Raw genomic sequence first — 25,794 nt, forward strand, 5'->3', positions numbered from 1 at the left:
ATGAGGTTCCGATACAGTCATTCTGTAAACTTATGGCATTTAAGAATTTCTCTGAGCCATCATTGAAGATCAGCAGGAAATGCCTTTAGAGCAGTGTTCTTTAAACTTTCCCATAGCATTGGGAAAAGAAGTTTATTTCTTCAAATAAAATCTTAGGCAGAATCTCAACATATAAAAGACAAAAATGGAGCTACTCTGAATGGAGCAGGGACAACCCCTCCTTTTCCATCTCCCTTTGGTACCCCTTGATGATCTGTGAAACCTTAAGAAATCCTATGAGCAGTTTGAAAACCAAAGCTGTAGAGAATCACATAGCACCTTTGAATAATAACCAAAGTAAACAAAAAGGGCTAGCAGGCTGATTCCAAAACACCAGATACTTTTGATTGCTGTCCTAACTGTAATTATTTTTATAAAATTTTTGTTTGTTTCTAATTATAAAAATAGTACATGCTTATTTTGGACAGATTGGAAAGAACAGAAAAATATAAAGATGAAAACAAAACACATTGTTGTAATTCTTAAGATTTTCTTCAGCCACTGGCTTCTCAGTACTAGGCTCACATGAGATGCTTACGTAGGCGCAGTGGCCAGATAACGTGACACGAACCTGGTATATATACAAATATATATATAAACAAATATATATATGTAAACAAAAAAACAAATATATATTTGTTTTTTCAGTATGTTTTTGTGTTTGTGAATGTATTTATGTCAAACGTGTGAAAATGATGTCATATTTAGGATTTACATTTAATAAATTACTTTCAATTGAAATGAATGAAGTTGCATTAAGTTTGACCTGTCCAGAAGATTCTGTATCATAAATGCTACAGTTCAGTGATAGTTCTCTGGGCAGTTCGGATTTTCATAGTCGTTCATAATGGATTTAGGCTCAGAATGCCAGAGTCTGGAACGTTTCACTCTTCCCCCTGCACAATTTATTCCTTGTGCCCCAGGAATGACAAAGATGGCTAAGATGATTGATGAGAGGCAGCAGGAACTGACTCACCAGGAACACCGAGTGATGTTGGTGAACTCCATGAACACCGTGAAGGAGTTGCTGCCAGTTCTCATTTCAGGTATTTTCTGCCTGTACCTGGTCTTACAGGAAAAAAAAAAAAGAACAGAAGTCATCGTATTCTAAACTCTGATGTTAATTTTCTTTTACTGCTTAGTTGCATGTCCTTCAGGCAGGGTAAAAACGAGGCCTGATAGATTGGGTGCTACCTGATGGCTGCAGCTGATTGGCTAAGAACCAGTATTCATCTTCCGAAATGCTCTCCGGCTCCTGTTCCTTGTTTGAAACTGCCCTTCTTGTTGCCTCGCTCTGTGCTGAAGTTCTAGTAGGCCCCTTTGCTGGGAGGTGGGATATCTAGAACCTTTAGTCTTGGACATAGAAATTTTTTTTTAAAAGATTTTATTTATTTGACAGAGAGAGAGAGAGAGAGAGCGAGTGTAAGCAGGGGGAGTGGGAGAGGGAGAAGCAGGCCCTTCACGGTGCAGGGAGCCCGATGAAGGGCTCGGTCCCAGGACCCTGGGATCATGACCTGAGCCGAAGGCAGACGCTCAACTGACCGAGCCACCCAGCCGGCCCTTGGACATAGGAATTTTTACACTTTTATTTGTATTATGAAAAGAAATTAGGAGCTGGCATGGATATTATAGAGCATTATAGGATAAAGAAGTGAACCCAAAGACCCTTTCAGTGTTATGCTAACACTGTTTTTCCTAAAAGAAATTTAACTGTTCTCTGCATTACAGAGTTGGTAGTCTATACCACATGGGACCCCTTCCCTACTGGGTAGAGCCTGGTGGCTGCTGTCTCAGCTAGCAAAAGGGATCTGTACTCATTGGGTCTCTAGTATGTACCAGACACCTCATGGTTTACATAAGTTATCTTAATCCAGTTAAGGGTTAATTAGTTTAACTATCAGAGGGCAGCTCTATTTTCAGAAGCTTACGAGGCATGTCACTGTCACCCCCAGCTCCTACCTCCCTGCTTTGTCATTTCAGATAGTAGCTAGAAAAGGAGAGGTGAAGGTAAGAGCTCAGAAAGCCCTTAAATGAACTAGAAAGCAAAAACATTTGTGAGTAGAGTCTTAAAATCTCCATGGGAAATATGTTTTTGAGGCCAGTTGTTCCATGAGATAAAGGGGTTTGGGAGTAAGATTTCTTTCTCATCTGGGTAACTCAATAAAGTGTTGATCAGTCTTTGTTTTAACAATTTCAGTTATTTCCTGAGAAGATATTCTCTTTCTCCTGTGCTTCAAATTATTATTGTTTTCTTCTTTACTCTTGGGGGTTAGAAATTTCCTGCTACATGATGAGAGAAATTCTGGAAGAGAAACTTGACACTTTGGGATCTTCCATTAGGATTGGGTGCAGCAGGATACTCCAGTTAGAGTTTTACTGTTTTCATCTTGTCCTGTTAGGTGTGTGTTAGATGGGGCCAGTGTCAGGGCTGGTATGATAAGTGATTTAGAAAGATATTGGATATTTTGTGATTGTAGCTACTCAGGATACGCATGTTAAATTAGCTCCCTGATCATGTTTTAATGATGTCTTGTACCTTAAAGTTGCTGATATTAGAACTTTATTGGCACACTTGCAGTGTTTTTTGTTTTGTTTTGTTTTTAATATATTCTTTTTTGTTGTTGTTAAGGTTTTATTTTTTTATGTAATTTCTACACCCAATGTGGAGCTCAAACCTACAACCCCGAGATCCAGAGTCACATGCTCTACCAACTGAGCCAGCCTAGTATATTCTTCTTAAGACCTAAGAAACCCAGAACATGCACTCGAAGTGTGGAACATCTTGTGTGAATGTTGTTATACAGCAAGATTAAATTCCAAGCTTAGTTTCTCATCGTTTGTTTATTTTTACAGCTATGAAGATTTTTGTAACAACTAAAAATTCAAAAAACCAAGGAATAGAAGAAGCTTTGAAAAACCGCAATTTTACTGTAGAGAAGATGAGTGCTGAAATTAATGAGATCATTCGTGTATTACAACTCACTTCTTGGGATGAAGATGCCTGGGCCAGCAAGGTAAGTGTTACTGGAGGAGAAATAAGCTAACTCCTGAATTCTCCCCTCACACTTTATCTTGTAATTGTGGGTAGCGTAAGACCCTGCAGGTATTATGAAATAATTTCTACTTCACTTTTCATGGGTTTCATGGGTTACTTGCTGCTTTTGCAAACTTCCTTTGCCCCAAGCTAGAACAAATAAGTAGGTCTGTGGGGTTGAAGGCTGAGACGTGTAGCTTTTTCTTCAAGCTGGACACTCATTGGGTCTGGTGGAGGAATTCCTATATGGTGTATACTCCCCTGGGTGGGAACCCTGCCTTTTTATGTGGATGGTTGTTGCTAGGTGACTGAGTAAGATACAGAACATGACTGTGACCGAACTTTATGGAAACTTTTCCTTAACCAACCTCTGACCTAAGAAATCTACAGAGGAAACTCCTGGCATTTTTAGGTGTGTCCATTTGTCATACCATTTTCCTTAAGGAAAGCTTAATTAAAATATAGTTTTCACATTCGTCAATGAGTTTTGAGGGGTCCCCTCACCCTTTATCTAGAATTTTCTCCTGGCCTCCAAAAGGGTTGGTGGATTCCTTCCAGAGCCTTGCAGCCGTGGTCTTATATTATTGCTGCTCTGGTCTACTTCTCTCTGTCTAGTGACTGGGAGAACAGAGGCATTTGTGTTTACACTCTCCTCGTAGGAGCCCAAGATATGAGCAGTGGGGGAAACACACTGTCTGCAGGATCCAGCTTCCCCATGTGGGACCCAAATGATATTTCCAGGGCTCCCCAGCAGACTGGTAGCAAAGAGGGGATTTGTAGTATGACTTCCATTGGGTACCCAGTAGGGCTGTGTTTGTTCTCCAGGACACCAGGAAGGTAAGGTCAAAGCTGGGGTCTGAAAATCACATTGCCCAGAAAGTGAATCTAAATATGCAGAAGGAAATCAGCTTCTCTTAACTCTGGATTTGTTCACAGAGGCACAAAGTTCTTGAACGAGTTTTAAGACTGTGTTTTAAATCTAGATGGTGAAATCATTTTAAGTCTTTGGTATTTTACTTAATTTTGCTTTTGCATATTTGACAACTTTCACTTCCCTGTTATGACTTCTTTATGCATCTTTTTTTGTTCTCTTGTTTGTTTTATTCTTTTTCTCACATTTAGAAGGTAAGCTTTCTCTTGCCGTCTCGTCTCTTTTTTGCTTCAAAAGAGAAAAAAGCATGTCTGTGAGGTTTTCTTGTGCTGTGTGCTGTGCCTTTTTCCGTGTGCCGGTGTGTAACACTGTGCTTGAATATGTGTCAGAATGTCATTTCATCTGGGACTCGGGGCTGTGCCGGGCAGACTGACTCTGGCTCATATTGAGTGATTTCTTTGGGGAAAGCAGAAGAAAAAACATTACAAGGGGATATCAGGCTTTCTATATTTGGTGGGTGCTTTCATCTTTTTGAACAGGCTCCTGAGAACCATTTGGCCTGGTCATTCCTACTGACTTCATTTGAGGGGCAAGTTTCTCTCCAGGTGACCTGTGTGGACCCTGCTCTTGGGGAATGAAACTCCCAGCCAATGTCATCTCTCTGTTTGCATTTCCTCCCAGTCTCCTTTGCAGGCTCTAGAATTTTGCTTTTGGAGATGTGTCATTGAGGTTTTCAACCCATTGTGAAAATGAATAGGTTTAGGAGTTTAGATGGGGCACCTGTCCTAGCCTTCAAAATCAAAAGGGAAAAAGTTAAGTGTATCTAAAGTTTCTCCTAACTTCAGTCCGTGGTTCACTGCATGTTCTGCCAAGCTGTGAATCAGCCGTGGTTCTCCATGACCTCACCTTTCCCTAACCTAATCTCTTTCCTTATTCTCTCTCCTTTGCTTCTAGCAGATGAGAAATAGCAAAAAAGCAGAGCAGGAAATCTCCTGCTCAATGTTTTTCAATGTTTGGAGGGGAAAAGTTATCCATCATTTAGTAAATAGGGGTTGCTGAGCTTTATTTTGTGCCAGTGCCATTGAGAGATGCTGTGTACATGCTTATAGCTGTCTCGGTTTCATGCTGATCTGGAAGGAACCAGACTGTAATGGGTGTTGCAAAACTTAATTGTCAGAATGAAAGAAAGTAAAAAAAATTAGTTCAGCCCAAAGAAGCTCAAGTACATAATGACATCAGAACAAACAAGAAATGTTTATTTTTAAATCTCATTTTGCTTTTGTTATACATTTACCTGGTTCAAAAATCAAAATGCTATACAAAGATATACATGACAGAAGTTACTTCCCACCCATCCACTCTACTTCCCCCTACCCCTTAAGTGTGACTGTTTTTATTAGTTGCAAGAATAATTAGAAAAAAATTTTTACCTTGAAAATGGAAACGGGTAACTAGAATTTTGGTTATTTTTCAGTTTAGTAGCATTACGCTCTTTCACTGCTCGACTGTAAGCAGTGAATTAATCAGACCTTGTGTCTGTCTGTGGCCTGGGTCCCCATTCTATTTAACACATGCTTTTCCTCCTCTTGACCCTACCAATTAAGAATTAACTTTGTCTTACCATACTTGTTTCATGCTTCCCCATTGGTGCAGTTTCCTCCTGGAAAGTGATGGTTCCTCTAGAAAAGTGGGGGAAGAAAGTAAGTGGAAACAATTTTTGGTAAAAAGCGCGTCTTGCCGAATAAGTTAAGTTTTTAAAGAGGCAATACAGTAGCTGATTGTTTTACCTTTTATACCTACGTTCAAATTACAGATTTACACATTTAAAAGTACTTTGAGTTTAAATGCCTCATTTTATTTTGAAAATAACAATTTCCCCCTCCTGAAATCAGCAGTCATTGTATGGTGATCATTAAAAATTAATTTAGGGTACATTACGAAACAAATTTGTGAATTAAACACAATTCTAATTCTGCCCTTTGTAAATTTAGCAATCTATACTTAATCTCTCTCTCTCTCTTTTTTTTGTATTTATATTGTTTCTTGATGCATGCTGAGATTTAAGAGGAAGTGAGAAAAATTTTAAGCTAAGAATTTTTTGAACACTCCGTAGGTGCTCCTACAAATTGTACCTTGAGTCATTACATGCTGTTATTCAGAATTAGTTCTTGTGGTGGATCCCTGCCGCTGTGGGCCTAGGCTGGTGGTGGGGTAAATGTGGTGACTGACTCAGATGTCTTGCACAGAAAATTTCTGTACTCTACCAAAGAAGGAAATATTGGATAGAACACATCAGCCTATAATACTTGCTCTTAACTACTACAGATGGCTGAGGTTTAAGTGTTGATTTTTTTATTTCATTTTTGAAAAAATAAGCATGTGAGGTGTTTTTCTTTATTATTAGAATGTCTACTATGAAAATGAAACATGATTTAAGATTGAATCAGTTAATTAAAATGATTCTCCTTTAGGTGTTTTATTTTTATTACTGGAATATATTTGACATACAATGTTATATTAGTTTCAGGTGTACACATAGTGATTTGACACTATGTGAACTTCTTAATGAGTCTTAGAGTGTTTTATTTTAGCAGCTAATACAGTAAAGGACTTATCTCTTGGAGTTTGAGATAAATAGTTAATTCAGGCATTTATGATATTTTAGCCCCTCCCCTCAAATTGGAGAAAAGCCCAAAATATTAAAACAATTGACATTTCCCTTCTGATCCAAGTGATCTTTCAGTTGGTACATCTGATTGTCTGCATATAAGTGGCATTGAATTTTAGAGCTGGGAAGGTATTCTTAAAGATGAGGAACTGAAGCCTGGGAGGGTAACTTACCTGAGGTCTCAGGGGTAGACAACTTTCTTTTGTCACTTCAGTGTAGTTTGTAAGATTTTGTTCTACTTCCCGGTTTATTCTTTCCAGAAACATCTTTTTTAAAAACACTGATTAAGGGGTGGAAATGCCATCAGGAATGGAACAGAGTGTGGAGTGTGGGGAGGGGAGAGTAGGTTGGGCAGCAAACAAGAGGGAGTCCTTAGTCCCTTATTGAAAATTTTCTAGAAGCTGGCATTGTAGGACCTCACTTTTTCTTCTGAAGTTCCTTTTAATTATCTCTAGGAGGAACTCCGTGGTTCTCAGTACTATTCAGTGTTCTTTAGATCTAACTCTCTATTACGTTTCAGGAGTGTTTCAGTTCCTGGGAGAGGATGTAGAAAGGAGTTCTTTTAAGGTTGTCTTTCTACCTCTTGGTGTGCGTGGGACAGAGCCAAACCAGTGTGGTTTTTTCATTTAAAACCTGAACTCCTAAGAGTTTTACTGTAAGAGGGACCTTGGGGGAGGTGACCAGATCCCTACCAGCTGTCCCCAAAGCTGCAGGCCTAGATCCGGTCTTTTTTTTACACTCAATCTTAAGAACAACGACAACAACAACAACAAAAACCCAGAGAAGAGATTGATGGAGACTTTTCTCTTTCCCAAATTTGAGATTTTACAGAGAAAATACTCAAATGAAGATTTTTTTTCTCTTGTATTTCATACCCAGATTGTACTCTGGGCACTTAGGCCTGACATGGTTTAACTGAAAGCTTTGTGACACATGGTATGGTTGACCATGGGATTACGGTTATTTTCACGCTTTGTAAATATATCTCAAAATTGACTTCTAGTCTCAGTTGTTCAGTGAATTGGTTTATAACCATATCCAGTATTAATATACTTCTTATGCTGCTTATGACAGTTCTGTCAATTCCATAATAAATACTGCCCTTCAAAAGAAGTATATATGAGATTCTTAGAAGACCAAAATATCTGTTCCCGTGGACATTTTTATTTTAATAGATACGACATTAAAGTGTAATGGGTTTAAATGAGTATTCAAAACTTTCTCTGTTCCAGAAAGAATCTAAGATGGTCCTTTCAGTTATTGTTTTATCATCAAAATTGTCTAAAATTCATGCTTTTAAAAACTTTGGTACCTAAAATTCCCAGTTTAAAAAATGCAGCTTCATTTCAACTTTGCTGTGGGTCATTTTTAGGGGAAAATGAGCACCTCTTAATTTTAACTTATTGAGGCCACATCATTTCCCACTCAGGAGTAAATTACTCACTTCCTGAGAATTAGATTCTTTCCTTGAAGTGTGGTGGCCATTCATGCTTTATTAGGGAAAAAAAAAAAGCAATGATTTTTGAGGATACAGAATAGAGCAAAGCTACTTTTTTCATTATGTTTCAGTCATTTTGGGGCAATGAAGAATAAAATAAGTCATTTTGGGTAGTGAGGATTAGGATTTTGATTTCTAGAGTTTATTTTCTGGTCAGTATTAACCAAAGCCAAAATCAAAAAGGCAAAATCTTGCTGACTATTACAAAGGGTTAGAAGAATCTTCAGCAACTCTTCTTGGTAAAAGAAGAAATTCACGAGTTTCATTTAATATGAAATAGATAGGTTTGGTGCCAGCAAACCTGAGATCAGTTGGGTTTGTAGGACTGAGTCCTTGTTTCTTAATTTGTAAAATTAAATTATATTTAAATTTGAGGTTCAATGAAATAATGAGGGGAAACAATACCTAAAACAGAACCTAACATGCAAGAAATCCTCAAAGTTAGTTTCCAAACTAGTAGCCTTGTCTCTTTTTGATTTTTTTTTTTTTTTAAGTAGGCTCCACATCCAACGTGGGGCTCGAACTCATGACCCCACGATCAAGAGTTGCATGCTGCACCGACTGAGACAGCCAGGCGCCCCCAAATAGTAGCCCTTAATGCTAGAGTAGACACACAAAATATTTGATCTTTGTTCCCCTTGAATTTAGATTTTTGAAATGAAGTCAATCTCCGGTTTTTTTTTTCACTCTAAAAAATAATAACGTATTAGAGAAATGGTTAACAGATTTTAAATTATTTTTACATGGGTATAATTTCTCTTTAGAGTATATGCACATACTTCCCTAATAAGAGATTGTGAAGTTGTTTTTTTTTTTTTTCCTGTACGTAGACAAAGTCCTGTAACTTATGTTAGACCCTAAGGGCTATCTAATTCTCTGAGGTTGGGAGTTGCCTGAGCCTCTTTAAAAAAAGGTATTGATTTGGGCCTTGTTAATCTGGAATCAAGTGAAAGCTGACTTCTAAAGGCAGGGTTTGCTGTGTAGATTAATGTAGGACAAGATGGAGGAGGAGAAGATATTTAAGCCATTTGAGAATAAAAGCACTTAAAAATGCCATTTGTCTACTTGTACTGATTATAAATGGATTTCAAAATAGATACTCTCTGCCTTCTATTGAGGGATAGCCTCCATAATTCCATATAACTTGGTAATAAAAAATATTTTGTTTACATTTTTTTCAGTAATTTAGTTCATTTCTCTTTAGTTGCTGTGACTGAGAATTTTGCTATTTAGAGCCTTTGATAGCCGAGGTTAAAAGAATCTGTATCTGTTTAGATTGGGAAGGTGGAAATGCTAAAGCTGAGAGTCCTTATAGTTTGCATAGGTACGTGGGAAAAGCTGTGGTCAGGCTGCTGACCTCAAGCCTCTGAGTGCTGCCCGCACTTATTTTGTCCTAGTGCTGGGTCTTGTTTGGATTAGAAGTGGGGATGCTCCTCGTGCCCCCGTGTGGAAGAGTAGTGATACAACACCTTTAAGAACCCCGGTTTTGCAGGACTGGAAAGTGAAAAAAAGTTAGGCATTCAGGGCATTGCCTAGAATTTCAGAGGTTAACTCTGCACTTCCATGCACGGAACTCTGTAAGACCCAGTTCCCTAGAGCAGAAGGGACTTCATCTGTCTTTTTGTTTTGTTTTGTTTTATTTTATATTTTAGAGAGAGACAGAAAGAGAGTGTGAGTGGGTGGAGGGGCAGAGCGAGAGGGGGAGAAAGAAATCCCAAGCAGACTCAGTGTTGAGCGTGGAGCTCAACTCGGGGCTTGATCCCAGGACCCTGTGATCATGACCTGAGCTGAAATCAAGAGACAGACGCTTAACTGACTAAGCCACCCACTCATTTGTCTTTTAAGGTGTTTACATAGAGATTTACGAGATAGCCAGCCTGTCAGTTGTGGGGTGAACACATGAGTATTGATTATATTGTTCTCTACATTTTTCTATATTTTAAAAACTTCATCAAACAGTTGGTGTGTTTTTAGTCTGCTTCAGCTTTTCATGCTGTGTCCTGGGTTTAATACTAGCCATTATGAATCCTGATTGCAAACAATCAGCTGAGACCCACTTATTTTATCCTGCCTCTTCTCCCGGGTTAGGATGGTAAGGGAGCTAAGAATGAGGAGGATGGGGAGGGTGGCAGGGAAGGCCACAATAACACTTTTTTTCTTGTGTTACATGGAGCGGTTTATTTGTGGAATTAAAACTAAATTGCTAGATTAAAATTCTCCCATTTTTTCCAAGCAGTAGTTCCAAGTTTTTCAGATTAATTCAGTACCGTGAAGCATCATCCAGTGTTTGTGTATTTCAGAGCGAGATGTAAGAGAACCTGTGATTTGTGGCGCCACGTGCTAATGAGGCTTCCTGGATGCAGGGAGGGCTGTGCCAGGGCTGCGGCAGATGAATGTGGAGTGGAAGGCTGATAATGAGGCATGTGACAACAGGGCTTTTTCCTGCTGCAGACATGAAGCATCTCTTGGCTTGAGTGATTTTTACCAGTTTTCACAGTTTAGCAATAGACCAGAAAACAAAATAGAATTAACTGAAGATTTGCATGCACCATGCTGCATTTTGACAGAAATAAGCATTCTGGTGTGATGAGAGTATTTTCAAGGCTGTTGTAGGACTACCTTAGCTACTGTATGTTAAGTGCTATAACTTTTTCCCTGTCATACTTTGTATCATGGTGTCTCCATTTTTGCAAAGAAAATAATTGTATTTCTTTTCAAAAGGACACTGAAGCCATGAAGAGAGCATTGGCCTCGATAGACTCCAAGCTGAACCAGGCCAAAGGTTGGCTCCGTGATCCCAGTGCCTCCCCAGGTAATCCTCTGGTTCTTCTTTTCCAATGGATACAGTCACAAGCTAAAAATCAAGCAAAGAAAAGAAATCTTCCCATAATCTCATAATCCTGAGATAACTACTGCAACATTTAGGGGCATACTCCATATTCTGATAGTTTTGACTAATTGAAGCATTACTGGTCCTTAAAAGGACGAAGGACAAAGACTAATCACCTCTCCTCATGGAGGAATTAGCCAGGCTGAACTGGGCATTCTTTGCCAGATTATTGGTTCACTTCTTCTCTGAATCAGAAAGGTAATTATTTTGAATAGAAACTCTTATAGTTCCCATTGGGCAGAGTCCATTTATGTCAACAAAGTACTTAATTAAGCAGATTAAATGATGATGCCAATAAGAATTGGAAAGCAGAGTTGACTTATGTACCCAAATGGGTTATCGAGCTAGGTTTTATGGATTCTCTAATCTAATATTCAGTTTTAGATTAATATTTGAATGAATGTGAAAAGCCTAATGGAGGTTAGAGGTGCTAAGTAGTATTAAATGAGTAGGGCCTATTTTCATCATCCATATTCTTACCACAAGCTGCTTATCATCTTCAGATGGATATGATTCCAAGTATCTTTTTTAGAAGTATCTGTGGTTGAAACCTCACCCTCTGGTTTAAGGGCACTGCTTGGCTGTTAGTGATCAGATGTATTGTCTTCTATTCACTTGTCTTGCCGTTTAAAATCATCCATTCCTTCATGAATGAAACGACTTGTAAAACATCCTTCCTAAATAATTAATGCATCAACAGTGTAGATATTGAATATCTCTTTATTTTAGGGGATGCCGGTGAGCAGGCCATCAGACAGATCTTAGATGAAGCTGGAAAAGTTGGTGAGCTCTGTGCAGGCAAAGAACGCAGGGAGATCCTGGGAACCTGTAAAATGCTGGGGCAGATGACTGATCACGTGGCTGACCTCCGAGCCAGGTAAAGTTCCTCTGCTCTTACCCAAGTTAGGTAACGGATTGGATGGAACTCCTGACAGAGTGATTCAGAGAGCAAGTCTCTGCTAATTATACTGTGTTCTTTTCGACTAATGGCTAACACAGATTATTATATTCTTTTCTTTTGAGATTGAAGGGAACTTTTCCTTTGATGAACTTTTAAAATAGGCAGATGCCTTGTAGTAAAGTTGAAATTGAAATAGATATCTGGTATCTTAGTTTCTAGGCATGGGCTTATGATAAATAAGGGGCGGTGGTGGAGTCTGGCATGGGTAGGCATATATTTTATGAAGGATGGGTAAAAAGAAGCATAAAGAGGAAAACATTGGAATTATTTCACACTATTTAAAAAACCAGTTAAGTTGGTTATCATGTAAGTTGGTTATTTGTAGGCTTTTTTCAGTTTCTATTTCATCATTATTCATTTGGTTTCATAATTCTTTTACGTACCTTAAGACTTGACTTTTAGAACTTCCCCCCCGTAAACTAAATATATATAGTTTGCTATTAGGAAAACTCAGTATAATACAGGCTTCTTTAGAACTCATCCATAGAGTTGGGCGCCTGGGTGGCTCAGTTGGTTAAGCGACTGCCTTCGGCTCAGGTCATGATCCTGGAGTCCCGGGATCGAGTCCCGCATCGGGCTCCCCGCTCAGCAGGGAGTCTGCTTCTCCCTCTGACCCTACCCCCCTCTCATGCTCTCTTTCTCTCTCTCTTTCTCATTCTCTCTCTCAAATAAATAAATAAAAACTTTAAAAAAAAAAACCTCATCCATAGAGTCAATGAAGTTCTAAAAGATGCTCATTTTTATGGAATTTTATAATATGGGCATTAGGGAAGAATTGAAATATGCTGAGATACTAATGTAGATGGAGTTTAATTTGGCTTCAAGAATGTCATGAAACATCTTGAGATAATTGGAATATACAGGGTCTCCATACAAACAGGCCTCAGTAACACCCCTTGACATGTACACTGTTAGACCTGGTTTCAAATGTATTAATGGAATAGGGCGCCTGGGTGGCTCAGTTGGTTAAGCAACTGCCTTCAGCTCAGGTCATGATCCTGGAGTCCTGGGATCGAGTCTTGCATCGGGCTCGAGTCCTGAAGTAGGCAGTCTGCTTCTCCCTCTGACCCTCCTCTTTCTTTCTCATGCTCTCTATCATTCTCTCTCTCTCAATAAATAAATAAAAATCTTTAAAAAAATGTATTAACAGAATAGACTTAAGAATACAGTTCTTGGGGCACCTGGTTGGCTCAGTCGGTGGAGCATGCGACTCTTGATCTTGGGGTTGTGATTTTGAGCTTCATGTTGGATGTAGAGGTTACTTAAAAAAAAAAAAAAAAAATATATATATATATATATATACACACACATATATATATACACACACACACACATATATGGTTCTTTTTTTTTTTAAGTTTATTTTTTAGTAATCTCTACACCCAACATGGGGCTCGAACCCATGATCCCGAAATGGAGAGTCGCATGCTCCACTGACTGAGCCAGCCAGGTGCCCCAAGAGTACAGTTCTTAAAGGAGTGGTTCTTAACCTTTTTTGGGATCAAGATAATTTTTAAAATCTGATGAAAGCCATTAATCTGTACATAAAAAGATGCACATAAATGTGCCCATATAATATTACATATAATTTCCAGAGGTTTGTGGATTCACTGTAGGCCTGGAAGCTCCAGGAGTTTCAGGTCAAGAGTCTCTACCTTGTAGGGAGAAGGAACTGCATAAGTAAATGTGATCTCATTGAGCTCAGTGAGCCTTTTTCTCCTGCTGTGAAGCAGTCTCCCCTGTCATGAGCATGACAAGAACTTTACAGAAAGGACAAAAAGAAGTTCTGTTCCCGTTCGGAGAAATGCCAAAGCCGCTTGACAAGATTCTTGGCGCTTCTCATTTCTCACTGCTGGCTCTTTTGTCTACAGCCTTTTCATAGTGTGGTAGACAGTCCTCACTTGGAATTCTCGAATACACAGTTGTATGTGTTTAGAGGAAGATGAATTTGAGCAAGAGAACAAGGTGGTTGCTGTATGGAATCGACTGTAAGTCTGTAAAGAGAAAAGGCTCGAACAGTGATGAGGAGCTATGGGCCTGCTTCCCATTGGAGCCTGCAGTGTCCTTTCCTTTAGAAATGATTCTTTTTTTTTTTTTTAAGATTTTATTTATTTATTCATGAGAGACACAGAGAGAGAGAGAGAGAGAGAGAGGCAGAGGAGGAGCAGGGAGCCCAATGCGGGACTCGATCCCAGGACTCTGGGATCACGACCCGAGCTGAAGGCAGACGCTTAACCATCTGAGCCACCCAGGCGCCCCTGCAGTGTCCTTTCCTGATGAGAGATTAGGAAGCTATCTCCCTGTTAGCCTTTCTTAAATATGCCTAGATATTTAACATTTTAGTGGCTGAGACTCAGCAACAGTTTCCTCATTGATAAGCTTCTTTTCAGTCACCTAGGGTTTCTAGGTTGTAAGGATCTCTTTTTCCTCCCATGGAACTCAGTAAACTATTAGTTTGAATGAAAAATTATGTAGCCCATAAATATTTTTACATTTTCACAGTTGGACTTATATACTAAAAAGGTTTCTCATCATGAATTACTAGAGTTGAAGGAAAAAAAGCAAATTAAATCGTAAAAGGTCCCAAGAGTCTTCTGCTCTTCTGCACATAAAAGGGAAGCCTCGGGGTGCCTGGGTGGCTCAGTCGTTAAGCATCTGCCTTTGGCTCAGGTTATGATCCCAGGGTGCTGGGATCGAGCCCCGCATAGGGCTCCCTGCTCTGTGGGGAGCCTGTTTCTCCCTTTCACACTCCCACTGCTTGTGTTCCCTCTCTTGCTGTGTCTCTCTCTGTCAAATAAATAAATGAAAATCTTTAAAAAGAAAAAAAAAGGGAAGCCTCAAGTACAGATGAAAGGTATATATACCTTTTATATACCTGGCAATTAATATTATTGAGTTCATTATTTCAGACATTGGTGTAGATGAAAAATAAAGATGAATTTTAAGAGGGCAGATAAATGAATGACAGAACCATGCTACTATTAAGAGAAGCAACGATGTTTTGGAGTTCATCCTACAATCAGAAGCTCGGGTTAGGAAGATAAGCCTTGACATTCTGTCTGCTGATAAAGTTGCCACCCCATAAACTTCCAAACTTGTTTTATGAGGCCACCATTACCTTGATCCCCAAACCAGACAAAGACCCCATCAAAAAGGAGAATTACAGACCAATATCCTTGATGAACATGGATGCAAAAATTCTCACCAATATACTAGCCAATAGGATCCAACAGTACATTACAGAAGGATTATTCACCATGACCAAGTGGGTTTTATCCCTGGGCTGCAAGGTTGGTTCAGCATCTGTAAATCAATCAATGTGATACAATACATTAATAAAACAAAGAACAAGAACCATATGAACCTCTCAATAGATGCAGAAAAAGCATTTGACAAAGCACAGCATCCTTCCTTGATCAAAACTCTTCAGAGTATAGGGATAGAGGGTACATACCTTAATATCATAAAAGCCATCTATGAAAAACCCACAGCGAATATCATTCTCAATGGGGAAAAATGGAGAGCTTTCCCCCTAAGGTCAGGAACACGGCAGGGATGTCCACTATCACCACTGCTATTCATCATAGTATTAGAAGTCCTAGCCACAGCAATCAGACAACAAAAAGAAATCAAAGGCATCCGAATCAGCAAAGAAGAAGTCAAACTCTCACTCTTTGCAGATGATATGATACTTTATGTGGAAAACCCAAAAGACTCCACCCCAAAACTACTAGAAGTCATATAGGAATTCAGTAAAGTGGCAGGTTATGAAATCAATGCACAGAAATCAATGGCATTCCTATACACCAACAACAAGACAGAAGAAAGAGAAATTAAGGAGTCGATCCCATTTACAATTGCACCCAAAACCATAAGATACCTAGGAATAAATCTAACCAAAGAGGCAAAGAATCCGTACTCAGAAAACTATAAAATACTCATGAAAGAAATTGAGGAAGACACAAATGGAAAAACGTTCCATGCTCATGGATTGGAAGAACAAATATTGTGAAGATGTCAATGCTACCTAGAGCAGTCTACACATTTAATGCAATCCCTATCAAAATACCACCAACTTTTTTCAAAGAAATGGAACAAATAATCCTAAAATTTGTATGGAACCAGAAAAGACCCCGAATAGCCAGAGGAATGTTGAAAAAGAAAAGCAAAGCTCGTGGCATCACAATTCCAGACTTCCAGCTCTATTACAAAGCTGTCATCCTCAAGACAGTATGGTACTGCCACAAAAACAGACACATAGATCAATGGAACAGAATAGAGAGCCCAGAAATGGACCCTCAACTCTATGGTCAACTAATCTTCGACAAAGCAGAAAAGAATGTCCAATGGAAAAAAGACAGTCTGTTCAACAAATGGTGTTGGGAAAATTGGAGAGCCACATGTAGAAGAATGAAACTGGACCATTTCCTTACACCACACACAAAAATAGACTCAAAATGGTTGAAAGACCTAAACGTGAGACCAGAGTCCATCAAAATCCTAAAATCCTAAAGGAGAACACAGGCAGCAAGCTCTTTGACCTCAGCCGCAGCAACTTCTTCCTAGAAACATCGCCAAAGGCAAGGGAAGCAAGGGCAAAATGAACTATTGGGACTTCATCAAGATAAAAAGTTTTTGCACAGCAAAAGAAACAGTCCACAAAACCAAAAGACAACCGACAGAATGGGAGAAGATATTTGCAAATGACATATCAGATAAAGAGCTAATATCCAAAATCTATAAAGAACTTATCAAACCCAACACCCAAAGAACAAATGATCCAATCAAGAAATGGGCAGAAGACATGAACAGACATTTTTCCAAAGAAGACATCCAGATGGCCAACAGACACATGAAAAAGTGCTCAACATCGCTCTGCATCAAGGAAGTCCAAATCAAAACCTCAATGGGGTACCACCTCACGCCAGTCAGAATGGCTAAAATTAACAAGTCAGGAAATGACACATGTTGGCGGGGATGCGGAGAAAGGGGAACCCTCCTACCCTGTTGGTGGGAATGCAAGCTGGTGCAGCCACTCTGGAAAACAGTATGGAGGTTCCTCAAAAAGTTGAAAATAGAGCTGCCCTACGACCCAGCAATTGCACTACTGGGTATTTACCCCAAAGATACAAATGTAGTGATCCGAAGGGGTACGTGCACCCAGATGTTTATAGCAGCAATGTCCACAATGGCCAAACTATGGAAAGAGCCAAGAGGTCCATCGATAGATGAATGGATAAAGAAGATGTGGTGTGTATATACAATGGAATATTATGCAGCCATCAAAAGGAATGAAATCTTGCCATTTGCAGTGACGTGGATGGAACTGGAGGGTGTTACGCTCAGCAAAATAAGTCAATCAGAGAAAGACATGTATCATATCTCACTGATATGAGGAATTCTTAATCTCAGGAAACAAACTGAGGGTTGCTGGAGTGGTGGGTGGGAGGGATGGGGTGGCTGGGTGATAGACATTGGGGAGGGTATGTGCTATGGTGAGCACTCTCAATTGTGTAGGACTGTTGAATCACAGACCTGTACCTCTGAAACAAATAATACATTATATGTTAAAAAAAAAAGAAGATAGTAGGAAGGGAGAAATGAAGGGGGGGGAAAATCGGTGGGGGAGACGAACCATGAGAGACTATGGACTCTGAGAAACAAACTGAGGGTTCTAAAGGGGAGGGGGGTGGGGGGATGGGCTAGCCTGGTGATGGGTATTAAAAAGGGCATGTACTGAATGGAGCACTGGTTGTTGTACGCAAACAATGAATCATGGAACACTACATCAAAAACTAATGATGTATGGTGATTAACATAACATAAAAAAAAAAAGTTGCCACCCCATCATGGAGAGTTTACCAGGCTGAGTGAATTAAAAAATCTGAGCTTGCAAAACGGTGGCAAATCTTACTTTGTTATGACTTGGAAAGTCTCTTACAAAGAGAAGACAAGTGTCTAATAATGCACATCATTTTTAGTAGCCTACCACTTCTGAGAGAGGAAAATAGTAAAATTAATTCTTCAGGAATTTGGTTAAAAAAAAAAAACACCCAGTTTCTTGTCAACAGTGCTTTTTTCCCCACCGTACCAACTGGTTTTGATATTTATAGATTGCATAGGAGTGGAAGGTAGACATTTAAGATTCTTATTAGGTTTATTATAATAAATGACAGTTCAATAACAGTAGTAGTTATATATTTGTATTGCTTTATTGCCATAGTGTTTTTAAGTTTATCCTTTTGCTTGAAGCCACTGTTGGGTAGGCAGGGCAAGTATTGTTACCTACCCACTCCTCATTTTATAAGTTAGAAAGCTGAAGTCCATCGTAAACAAGGGTCACAGGTCCCAAGAGTAAGGATTTGAACACAGATCTGCTTGGTCCCAGCGTGGTGTGCTTTCAATAACACTGTGCATGCTACCTCCTGAAACATTTTCAGTGTATACTTGCCCATAAATAAGACAATCTAATGGGATTTTTTTTCCCCTAAAGCACACATTACTATGGTAACAAACCCTCCATAGCAAGAAGATCACAAGCACATTTTCCCCCTGAAGTTCAGACTTGATTATGTAATCACCATCAAGAGGAGAATCATTATTAACAAAATATGCGGGCTGGTCTTTAAAGTGGTTATGCCATTCCAGGAAGCTAACGCATATTTTTAAAAGCAAAAGGAGAAAGTAAATGGCTTGGGTATTTTGCTTTATTTCTGTGTTTTCTTGTGCTATCCCAGATTTACTGGAGGAAAGGAAAAAGACAAGCATGTTAACAAAAATGACATATTTGTGCGTCTCATGATATCTTGCCAGTAAGTATTTGAGAGAGTACAGTGACAACATCTGTTTTGAGCAGAGGACAAGGGGCCTCACCGGTGGCCATGCAGAAAGCCCAGCAGGTGTCGCAGGGTCTGGACGTGCTCACAGCAAAAGTGGAAAATGCAGCCCGCAAGCTGGAAGCTATGACCAACTCCAAGCAGAGCATTGCCAAGAAGATTGATGCTGCTCAGGTAGTAATGATGATTTTCAGGAGGGGTGGGAAGTAAAAGACAAATGTTCCATAACTATTCTGCATCTCTGTGTGTCTTTCTGTCTGTCTCTCTCATTTACTGTGGGTGGATAACGGGTGTTTCTAAGTGATGACTGATTCCTGGCAATTACCAGGGTTAACACCTCTCCTCCCACCATAGGTTTAGACTTAGACCCATGTTTATCTATATTTTGAAAGAGAGATCTTAATTTGAATACTTTGGTTAGTTAAAAGGAAGTACTCTTGAGTACCAAGAGAATACTGCTAGTTCCTGGTATAGATCACAGTATATAAAAACCGTTCTTCATCTTAGAATTTCCAACTATGTTTGGTCATAGCAGTGTTAAAGGGTTAAAGTTTTCTGATGCTACTCTCCTATAAAATGATTTTCAAGTGTTTCACAGAGAAACACAAATATTTGAGAAGTTGAATTAATAAGGTGTGATTAAGTCAAAGATAAGATAAAGCTTGTGAAAATATTTATTCTAACAGGAATGAAAAAAATCACTTAATCAATGAAGGACTGATTCGATTTTACCTGAGCTAAGAACCTATGTAAAACAATAAGAATCAGCATTGTAAAAGATCACTGGTGTGCCTTGTGATTACTTTTGAAATCTTTCTGACGGCCTTGTTGAGTTTAGAGAAATGTGGTTTATGAGATCTCAGTTTGCTTTTTTTCTGTTTCTGTGTGTCTGTAGAATTGGCTTGCAGATCCAAATGGTGGACCAGAAGGAGAAGAACAGATTCGAGGGGCTTTGGCTGAAGCCCGGAAAATAGCAGAATTATGTGATGATCCTAAAGAGAGAGATGACATTCTACGTTCTCTTGGGGAAATATCTGCTCTGACTTCTAAATTAGCAGATCTCCGGAGACAGTATGTATTTAGTTTCTGATACTGCCCTTTAATCTCTCTTTTCTTCCCCAGGCACATAGATAGTCGAATGCTGTAGGTTAAATGCACGTAGGATGCTCTTCCACTGTATTTTCGTTGATTCTGTGTGACATGGCTAGGTCATATATTCTATTTTATTATTGACATAACTGAGGTTTAATGATTTATTGCTGATCACATGGTTTTAAATGAATACATTTAGGATGCTAAGAACTCCTTTTTTGAGACCTACTTTTTAATTTCTAAGCTAGGACTTTTCCTGCTAAGTCATGTTTGTGGCATAACTGTTTCCCAGGCATATGAGGAAAATAATTTTTGTGGCTATCTAAGAAAAGATTCTGTGGAGGAGAGTGGAGGGGGGCACAGGAAGACGCTTTCTTCTTTCCCCAGCAAGGTTATTTCTTATGTAACAATTATAAAAGATCCTTAAATACAATGTCCTCACCACAGCTGCTGCTTTTAAAGACTTTCATGGCATCTACTTTGATTATATAGAAAAGAGGTGTTGCTTTGTTCTTTTGATTGATATTTTTCCTCTCTTAAACAAACAAACTGCAGCACATGCTAAAAGAACATTAAAAAAAGAGTACAACGTCAGAAGTAAAAGTTGCTTCTTCCCCACCTCAGTCCTCCAGCCACTTCTCCAGGGGTAACCGTAGTCAAGTATTTTGTGAGATTTGGCTTTTTGTTTAACTTGCATATTTCATTTCCTGTTCTTCCATGGGAGCGTACCTAACCTTTTTTCAGTGACTGGTACCTTGGAGTTCTTTCAAGCCTTACATCGACCAAGAGGACAATGTTGGTTAAGAAGGCACATCCCTGCCTAGCTGGGACTGTGAAATAGGAGATGGGTGGGAGCAGAGTAGATATACTTTAGGCAGGAGGTTGTGATGGAGACCAACTTAAATAACAGCTCAAGTTCGATTATATACCAAGCTTGATCATTTGGGCATCGCTGTTTTATACCCCAAAACCTTAAATTGTTTAGGTGGAGAAAAGAAATAATTTGACAATTATGAAATATAAAATATAATGTCTATACAGTTAGGTCTGTGTTCATTACTGCTAACCCATTTGTATAATCTGTTTACATTCTTATTAGTTTAAAAATACTCAAAACAGAAAACTGTTTTAAAGACTGTAACACAATTCCATATACGTCCCAGGTACTCATTAATGTTTCGTGATGATGAAGAGAGAATTGATGGTAATGGTGTTAAGGGCAAACCTCCCTGTGTGGTCACATGCCATCATTACTTACTGCTATAACATATACGTATACATAGCTTTCTGGTAGCAGGAGAGCCATGACCAGAGCCATGGTAAATACCTTCTTTGTCCAGCTTTATAATGGAGAAGGTATAGAAATTTAAAGTCACAAAGGAGTTCTTAAGAGTATCTAAATCAGTCGTTCTGGCCGGTAGACTAATATTTTCATTTTTATTGGTGGGACACAAAAGATTAGCCTGAAGTTCTCTCTAAGTGGACTTGAGGTATAAAATGCGTCAGACTCTATATGTTCATAATGGTTAGAATCTGAAGTCTTTGGAGTGGGATTTTGGGAGCAGTAATCTCCCTTTGTGATATATAATGTGGTTTTCTTTTTATTTCTGTGTTGATGTTCTTGTTGAAGTTTTTTGGTTGCAAGGAACTAACTCAAGTAAAAAGTGGAAGTTTATTAGAAATATGTAGAGGTATCTAATGGAACTTAATTGTTTGAAGTATGACCAGGTCTGGTGGCAGCTCTCAGCTCCTCCCTCCATCTCTTAGTAGCTGTATGTTATGCTGTCTGTTGCACTCTGTGTATTGATTTTGTTTATTTGGTTCTTCGTCTAGCTTTGACCTTCCATGTCCCAGGCTTAGTATGACTTTCTAGTTCCAGATCCACCACTAGTTGACTATGCAGTGTTTTTGAAGTATGGACCAAGGACAGCCTACCTTAGAATCAACCTGGGAAGGTTGTAAAAAACGTATACCCTGGACCCCACACCAACATACTTAATCAGAATCTCTTGATGGTAGATTTAACAATCTGCGTTTAAAACTAAGATCCCAGGTGACTTTTATGCACAGTGTAAGTAGGTGTCTTGCATGACTGTGGCCATGTTGTCTTTGAGTTGGATAACCAGTTCAATCAGTTATGGCAAGGACTGGAGAATTACTTGATAGCAATGTAAGTATCTAAGAGTGAGGACTCGGAGGTCAGACAAAGTGCCTGGATTTGGATCCTGAGTCCACCAAAGGAAGTGATAGGATCTTTTAGCACCTCAGTTTTGTTTGAATAATGGGGATAATACTCGTATCTACCTCATAAGGTTGTTGTGAGGATTAAATAATATAAGAGTATTTGCAATAGTACCTGTCAGAGTTGGGACTCAAAAGACTGTACTCCTGGGCGCCTGGATGGCTCAGTGGGTTAAGTGTCAGCCTTCGGCTCAGGTCATGATCTCAGGGTCCTGGGATCCCTGCTCAGTGGGGTGTCTGTTTCTTCTTCTCCCTCTCCCTGCCACCCTCTTTCAGCCCCCGCTCGTGCTCTCTCTCTCAAAAAAAAAGATTGTACTACTACTAGTTCTACTATAATTAGTTCTATAACTGCTTCAACTACTGTTACACAACATACATGGCTACTTGGGCCCACCTAGTTCCTGAGGGAACTAGCATTTTCCACGATGGCTGGCTGAGGGATGTTTGATTGAGCTCAGCTAACCAAATGGTTGAGCTTGATTGAGGTAGACTGACTCAAACTCATATTTAATATTTTAACTGGGATAATGCAATCTGAATTTAAATTATTAATTTCTTATTTTAGTGCTAAATAAACCACTCTCCTTCCAAAACTAAGCTAATAACAATCATTAGCAATTTGTCATCTCATTAGCATTTGTATAGCAATTCAAACCATCTCAGTGTGAATTGTGTCTGTGACAGGATGGCTTTTTTCTTTTTTTTTTTCCTCTTCAGGGGCAAAGGAGATTCCCCAGAGGCCCGAGCATTGGCCAAACAGGTGGCCACAGCTCTGCAGAACTTGCAGACCAAAACCAATAGAGCTGTGGCCAACAGCAGGCCTGCCAAGGCAGCTGTCCACCTGGAGGGCAAGATTGAGCAAGCACAGCGGTGGATTGATAATCCCACGGTGGATGATCGGGGCGTTGGTAAGCCATAAGTGCACGTGTCCTCGTTAAACTGGCCTCAATGAAAGTAAGCATGTTATTGATAGAGATCTTGTTCATCTGTAATTAGATGCAGAAGGGGTTCTTCAGTGACTGGTGAGTAAGTCATTCTACAGTGGGACTCCATTTCCAAGTGTAGCCAATATGATTCCTATGATTTAATCAAAAAGAATTCGCAAATAAATGATTTTGCTGTGGGCAAATAAATAGAAAGGTCCTCAGGTTGAAATTGAAACTTTGAACTAATTATTTCCAGTCTATGTATACTTCCATTCTATTGTATTTCGATTACAGTCCTTGGAAAATACCCAGTTAAATGTAATTTTTTTGAAAATAAGGAAGAGGCAGGCACTTAGCTACTGAGGTTATTTTCATTTGTAAGGGCTCCTGCATCACATAGTCACCTGTAGAATTCATAACCTAGAATTTTGATTTTGGGGAGATTTTAGGGATGAATCTGTAAGAATTTAGGTCATTTTATGATAGCAAAGCAGCTGAAGCTGAAAGATCTATTTACTTCATTTACTGTATTTGTTGGATAAAAAGATAAATTTTTAAATGGTGATTCCCAGTGTTGGGGAATCAGGCAGATATATAATTTACTGGGGGAGGAAAAATTGGTATAAACATTCTGAACAGCAATTTACTATTACCTGTTAAGAGCTTTAAAAAAGCTGATACTCATTGACTTAGCAGTTTGACTTTAGAGGAATTTATTATAAGAAATAATGAGACATTTTCTAAGGAGTCACACATAAGAATGTATATAGCAGCATAAATGTTTAATAATAAGTAAATGATCAGTAATTGTAGTTAATATAAAATATTACATAGATTTTTAGATCATGATTTTTTTAAGAATATTCAGTGATATGGAAAAATGCTCCCATTAAATAAAAAAAGCGAGGCATAAAAGTTAATGTAAAGTATGATCTCAATTTTGTGAAAGAGAAATGTGTATTTGTATAGGAATGTGCGATGCATTAAAAAAGACTGGAAGATTTGCAATAACGTGGATCTGGATCTAGAGGATATAATGCTAAGTGAAATATGTCAATCAGAGAAAGACAAATACCGTATTATTTCACTCATGTGTAGAATTTAAAAAACAAAAGAACAAAGAAATTGAGACAAACCAAAAAAACCCCAGACTTAACCATAGAGAACAAATTGATGGTTACCAGAGGGGAGGTTGGTGGGGGGGGGTTGGGTGAAACAGGTGAAGGGGATTAAGAGTACACGTAACAGTGATGAGCACTGAGTAATGTATAGAATTGTCAGATCGCTATCTTGTACACCTGAAACTGATATAACACTGTGAACTATACTGGAATTAAAATTAAATAAATAAATACTAGTAGAATAATTTTTCAGAAGACAGGAAGGAAATGTTCAACTGTATCAGTCTCTGAGGATTATGGGTGGATAACCTATTCTTATTTGTACTTTTCTGAATCTCCTAAATTTTTCTATTGTTAGGGGCAAAAACCAACAACACAGTAGTTTAGCACAATGGCACTGCAGTTGCCTTCTCTGGGTCTATGTGAGTTACATTGTTTTCCTCTGGATCCAGGTCAGGCTGCCATCCGGGGGCTTGTGGCCGAAGGGCATCGTCTGGCTAATGTCATGATGGGGCCGTATCGCCAAGATCTTCTTGCAAAGTGTGACCGCGTGGACCAGCTGACGGCCCAGCTGGCTGACCTGGCTGCCAGAGGGGAAGGAGAGAGTCCTCAGGCGAGAGCCCTTGCCTCTCAGCTCCAAGACTCCTTAAAGGTACAACTTTGGAGCACATATCACGACATTTCTCCGCTTACTGTTATTGACAGACTAGAGAGAGAGGAAGATTTTTAAAATACATAATTTCTTGAGACTAGGGAAAGTGAAGAGTGGATCGAGGAGGATATAAGGAAGTCCAGAGCTTATTAGGAGAAAGCTCCTTTGTGTTTGACGACAGCTGAAGTTTTTCAAGTTTCAGTCCAGTGGGAACACTTTCGTGATATTTGCTCTACCAGGTGTCACCTGTACTTCTTTATTTGGTCCATATTTTTCTTAAAATGGACTCCCTTTTTAAACTTAAGTGGATCTATTTAAAAGAAAACTTTATAATAATCTTGAAATCATGAGCTTGATGAGCTCGTTATATTTTTCCTACTATTCTTTAAAAGAAAACATGTAATGATTAAAATAAGAACATTGGCCTTTCTAACAACTAAAATCATCTCAGGTATCATGAGCAACCCACCTTGAGACACAATGGGAGTGACTGAGACGTCTTTCTTTGTATAAATCCAGAAAACTTAGGTTCGACTAAAAGGAGGCTTTTCATGACTTCTAAGAATCCTCTTTAGACCCATGTTAAGAAATGGATACATAGACTGGTTACTAAAGTTTTTCTAGAAACCTAACTGAAAAAACATGTATCCAAAAAAATTCCCATCCTTAATTTCTTTACTCTTAATGTGAGAAAATGCTTAGAAATTTGGCCCTGCATCCACCAAACGATCCCTACCGTTTCTGTGGTCATTATCAGGCTCCTCCAGCATTGGGAGTGGTGAGGAACTCTTTCATTTCAGAGTCTTCTTTGGGTTCTATCCCGTGAATCTCAGTATCATTTTTTAGAAGCCACCAAGAAAGGAAGTGAGATTTCTTGTTTGGGCGGAGCGGTCTCCAGGGAAATGTGGGTCCTGTCTTAGCCTCCCTACCACAGGCTGATCTCTTAGAGGGCGGGATTCAGGTCT

The 25,794-nt window shown here is 39.1% G+C and overlaps 1 protein-coding gene across 2 annotated transcripts in view; it reads left to right on the forward strand.

The window, feature by feature from the left end:
* Nucleotides 1–25,794, forward strand: part of VCL (vinculin) — a 110,805-nt gene that overhangs the window by 63,775 nt on the left and 21,236 nt on the right. For both annotated transcript variants that reach the window (XM_027595856.2, XM_027595857.2), the window contains exons 5-12: nucleotides 963–1,085; nucleotides 2,893–3,053; nucleotides 10,832–10,922; nucleotides 11,730–11,877; nucleotides 18,818–18,971; nucleotides 19,693–19,868; nucleotides 22,848–23,038; nucleotides 24,630–24,829. In XM_027595856.2, coding sequence (XP_027451657.1) covers nucleotides 963–1,085; nucleotides 2,893–3,053; nucleotides 10,832–10,922; nucleotides 11,730–11,877; nucleotides 18,818–18,971; nucleotides 19,693–19,868; nucleotides 22,848–23,038; nucleotides 24,630–24,829 — 1,244 coding nt within the window. The remainder of the gene's footprint in view (nucleotides 1–962; nucleotides 1,086–2,892; nucleotides 3,054–10,831; nucleotides 10,923–11,729; nucleotides 11,878–18,817; nucleotides 18,972–19,692; nucleotides 19,869–22,847; nucleotides 23,039–24,629; nucleotides 24,830–25,794) is intronic.

This window comes from Zalophus californianus, chromosome 15 (genome assembly GCF_009762305.2).
Source record: "Zalophus californianus isolate mZalCal1 chromosome 15, mZalCal1.pri.v2, whole genome shotgun sequence".
Taxonomy (NCBI): Eukaryota; Metazoa; Chordata; class Mammalia; order Carnivora; family Otariidae; genus Zalophus; species Zalophus californianus.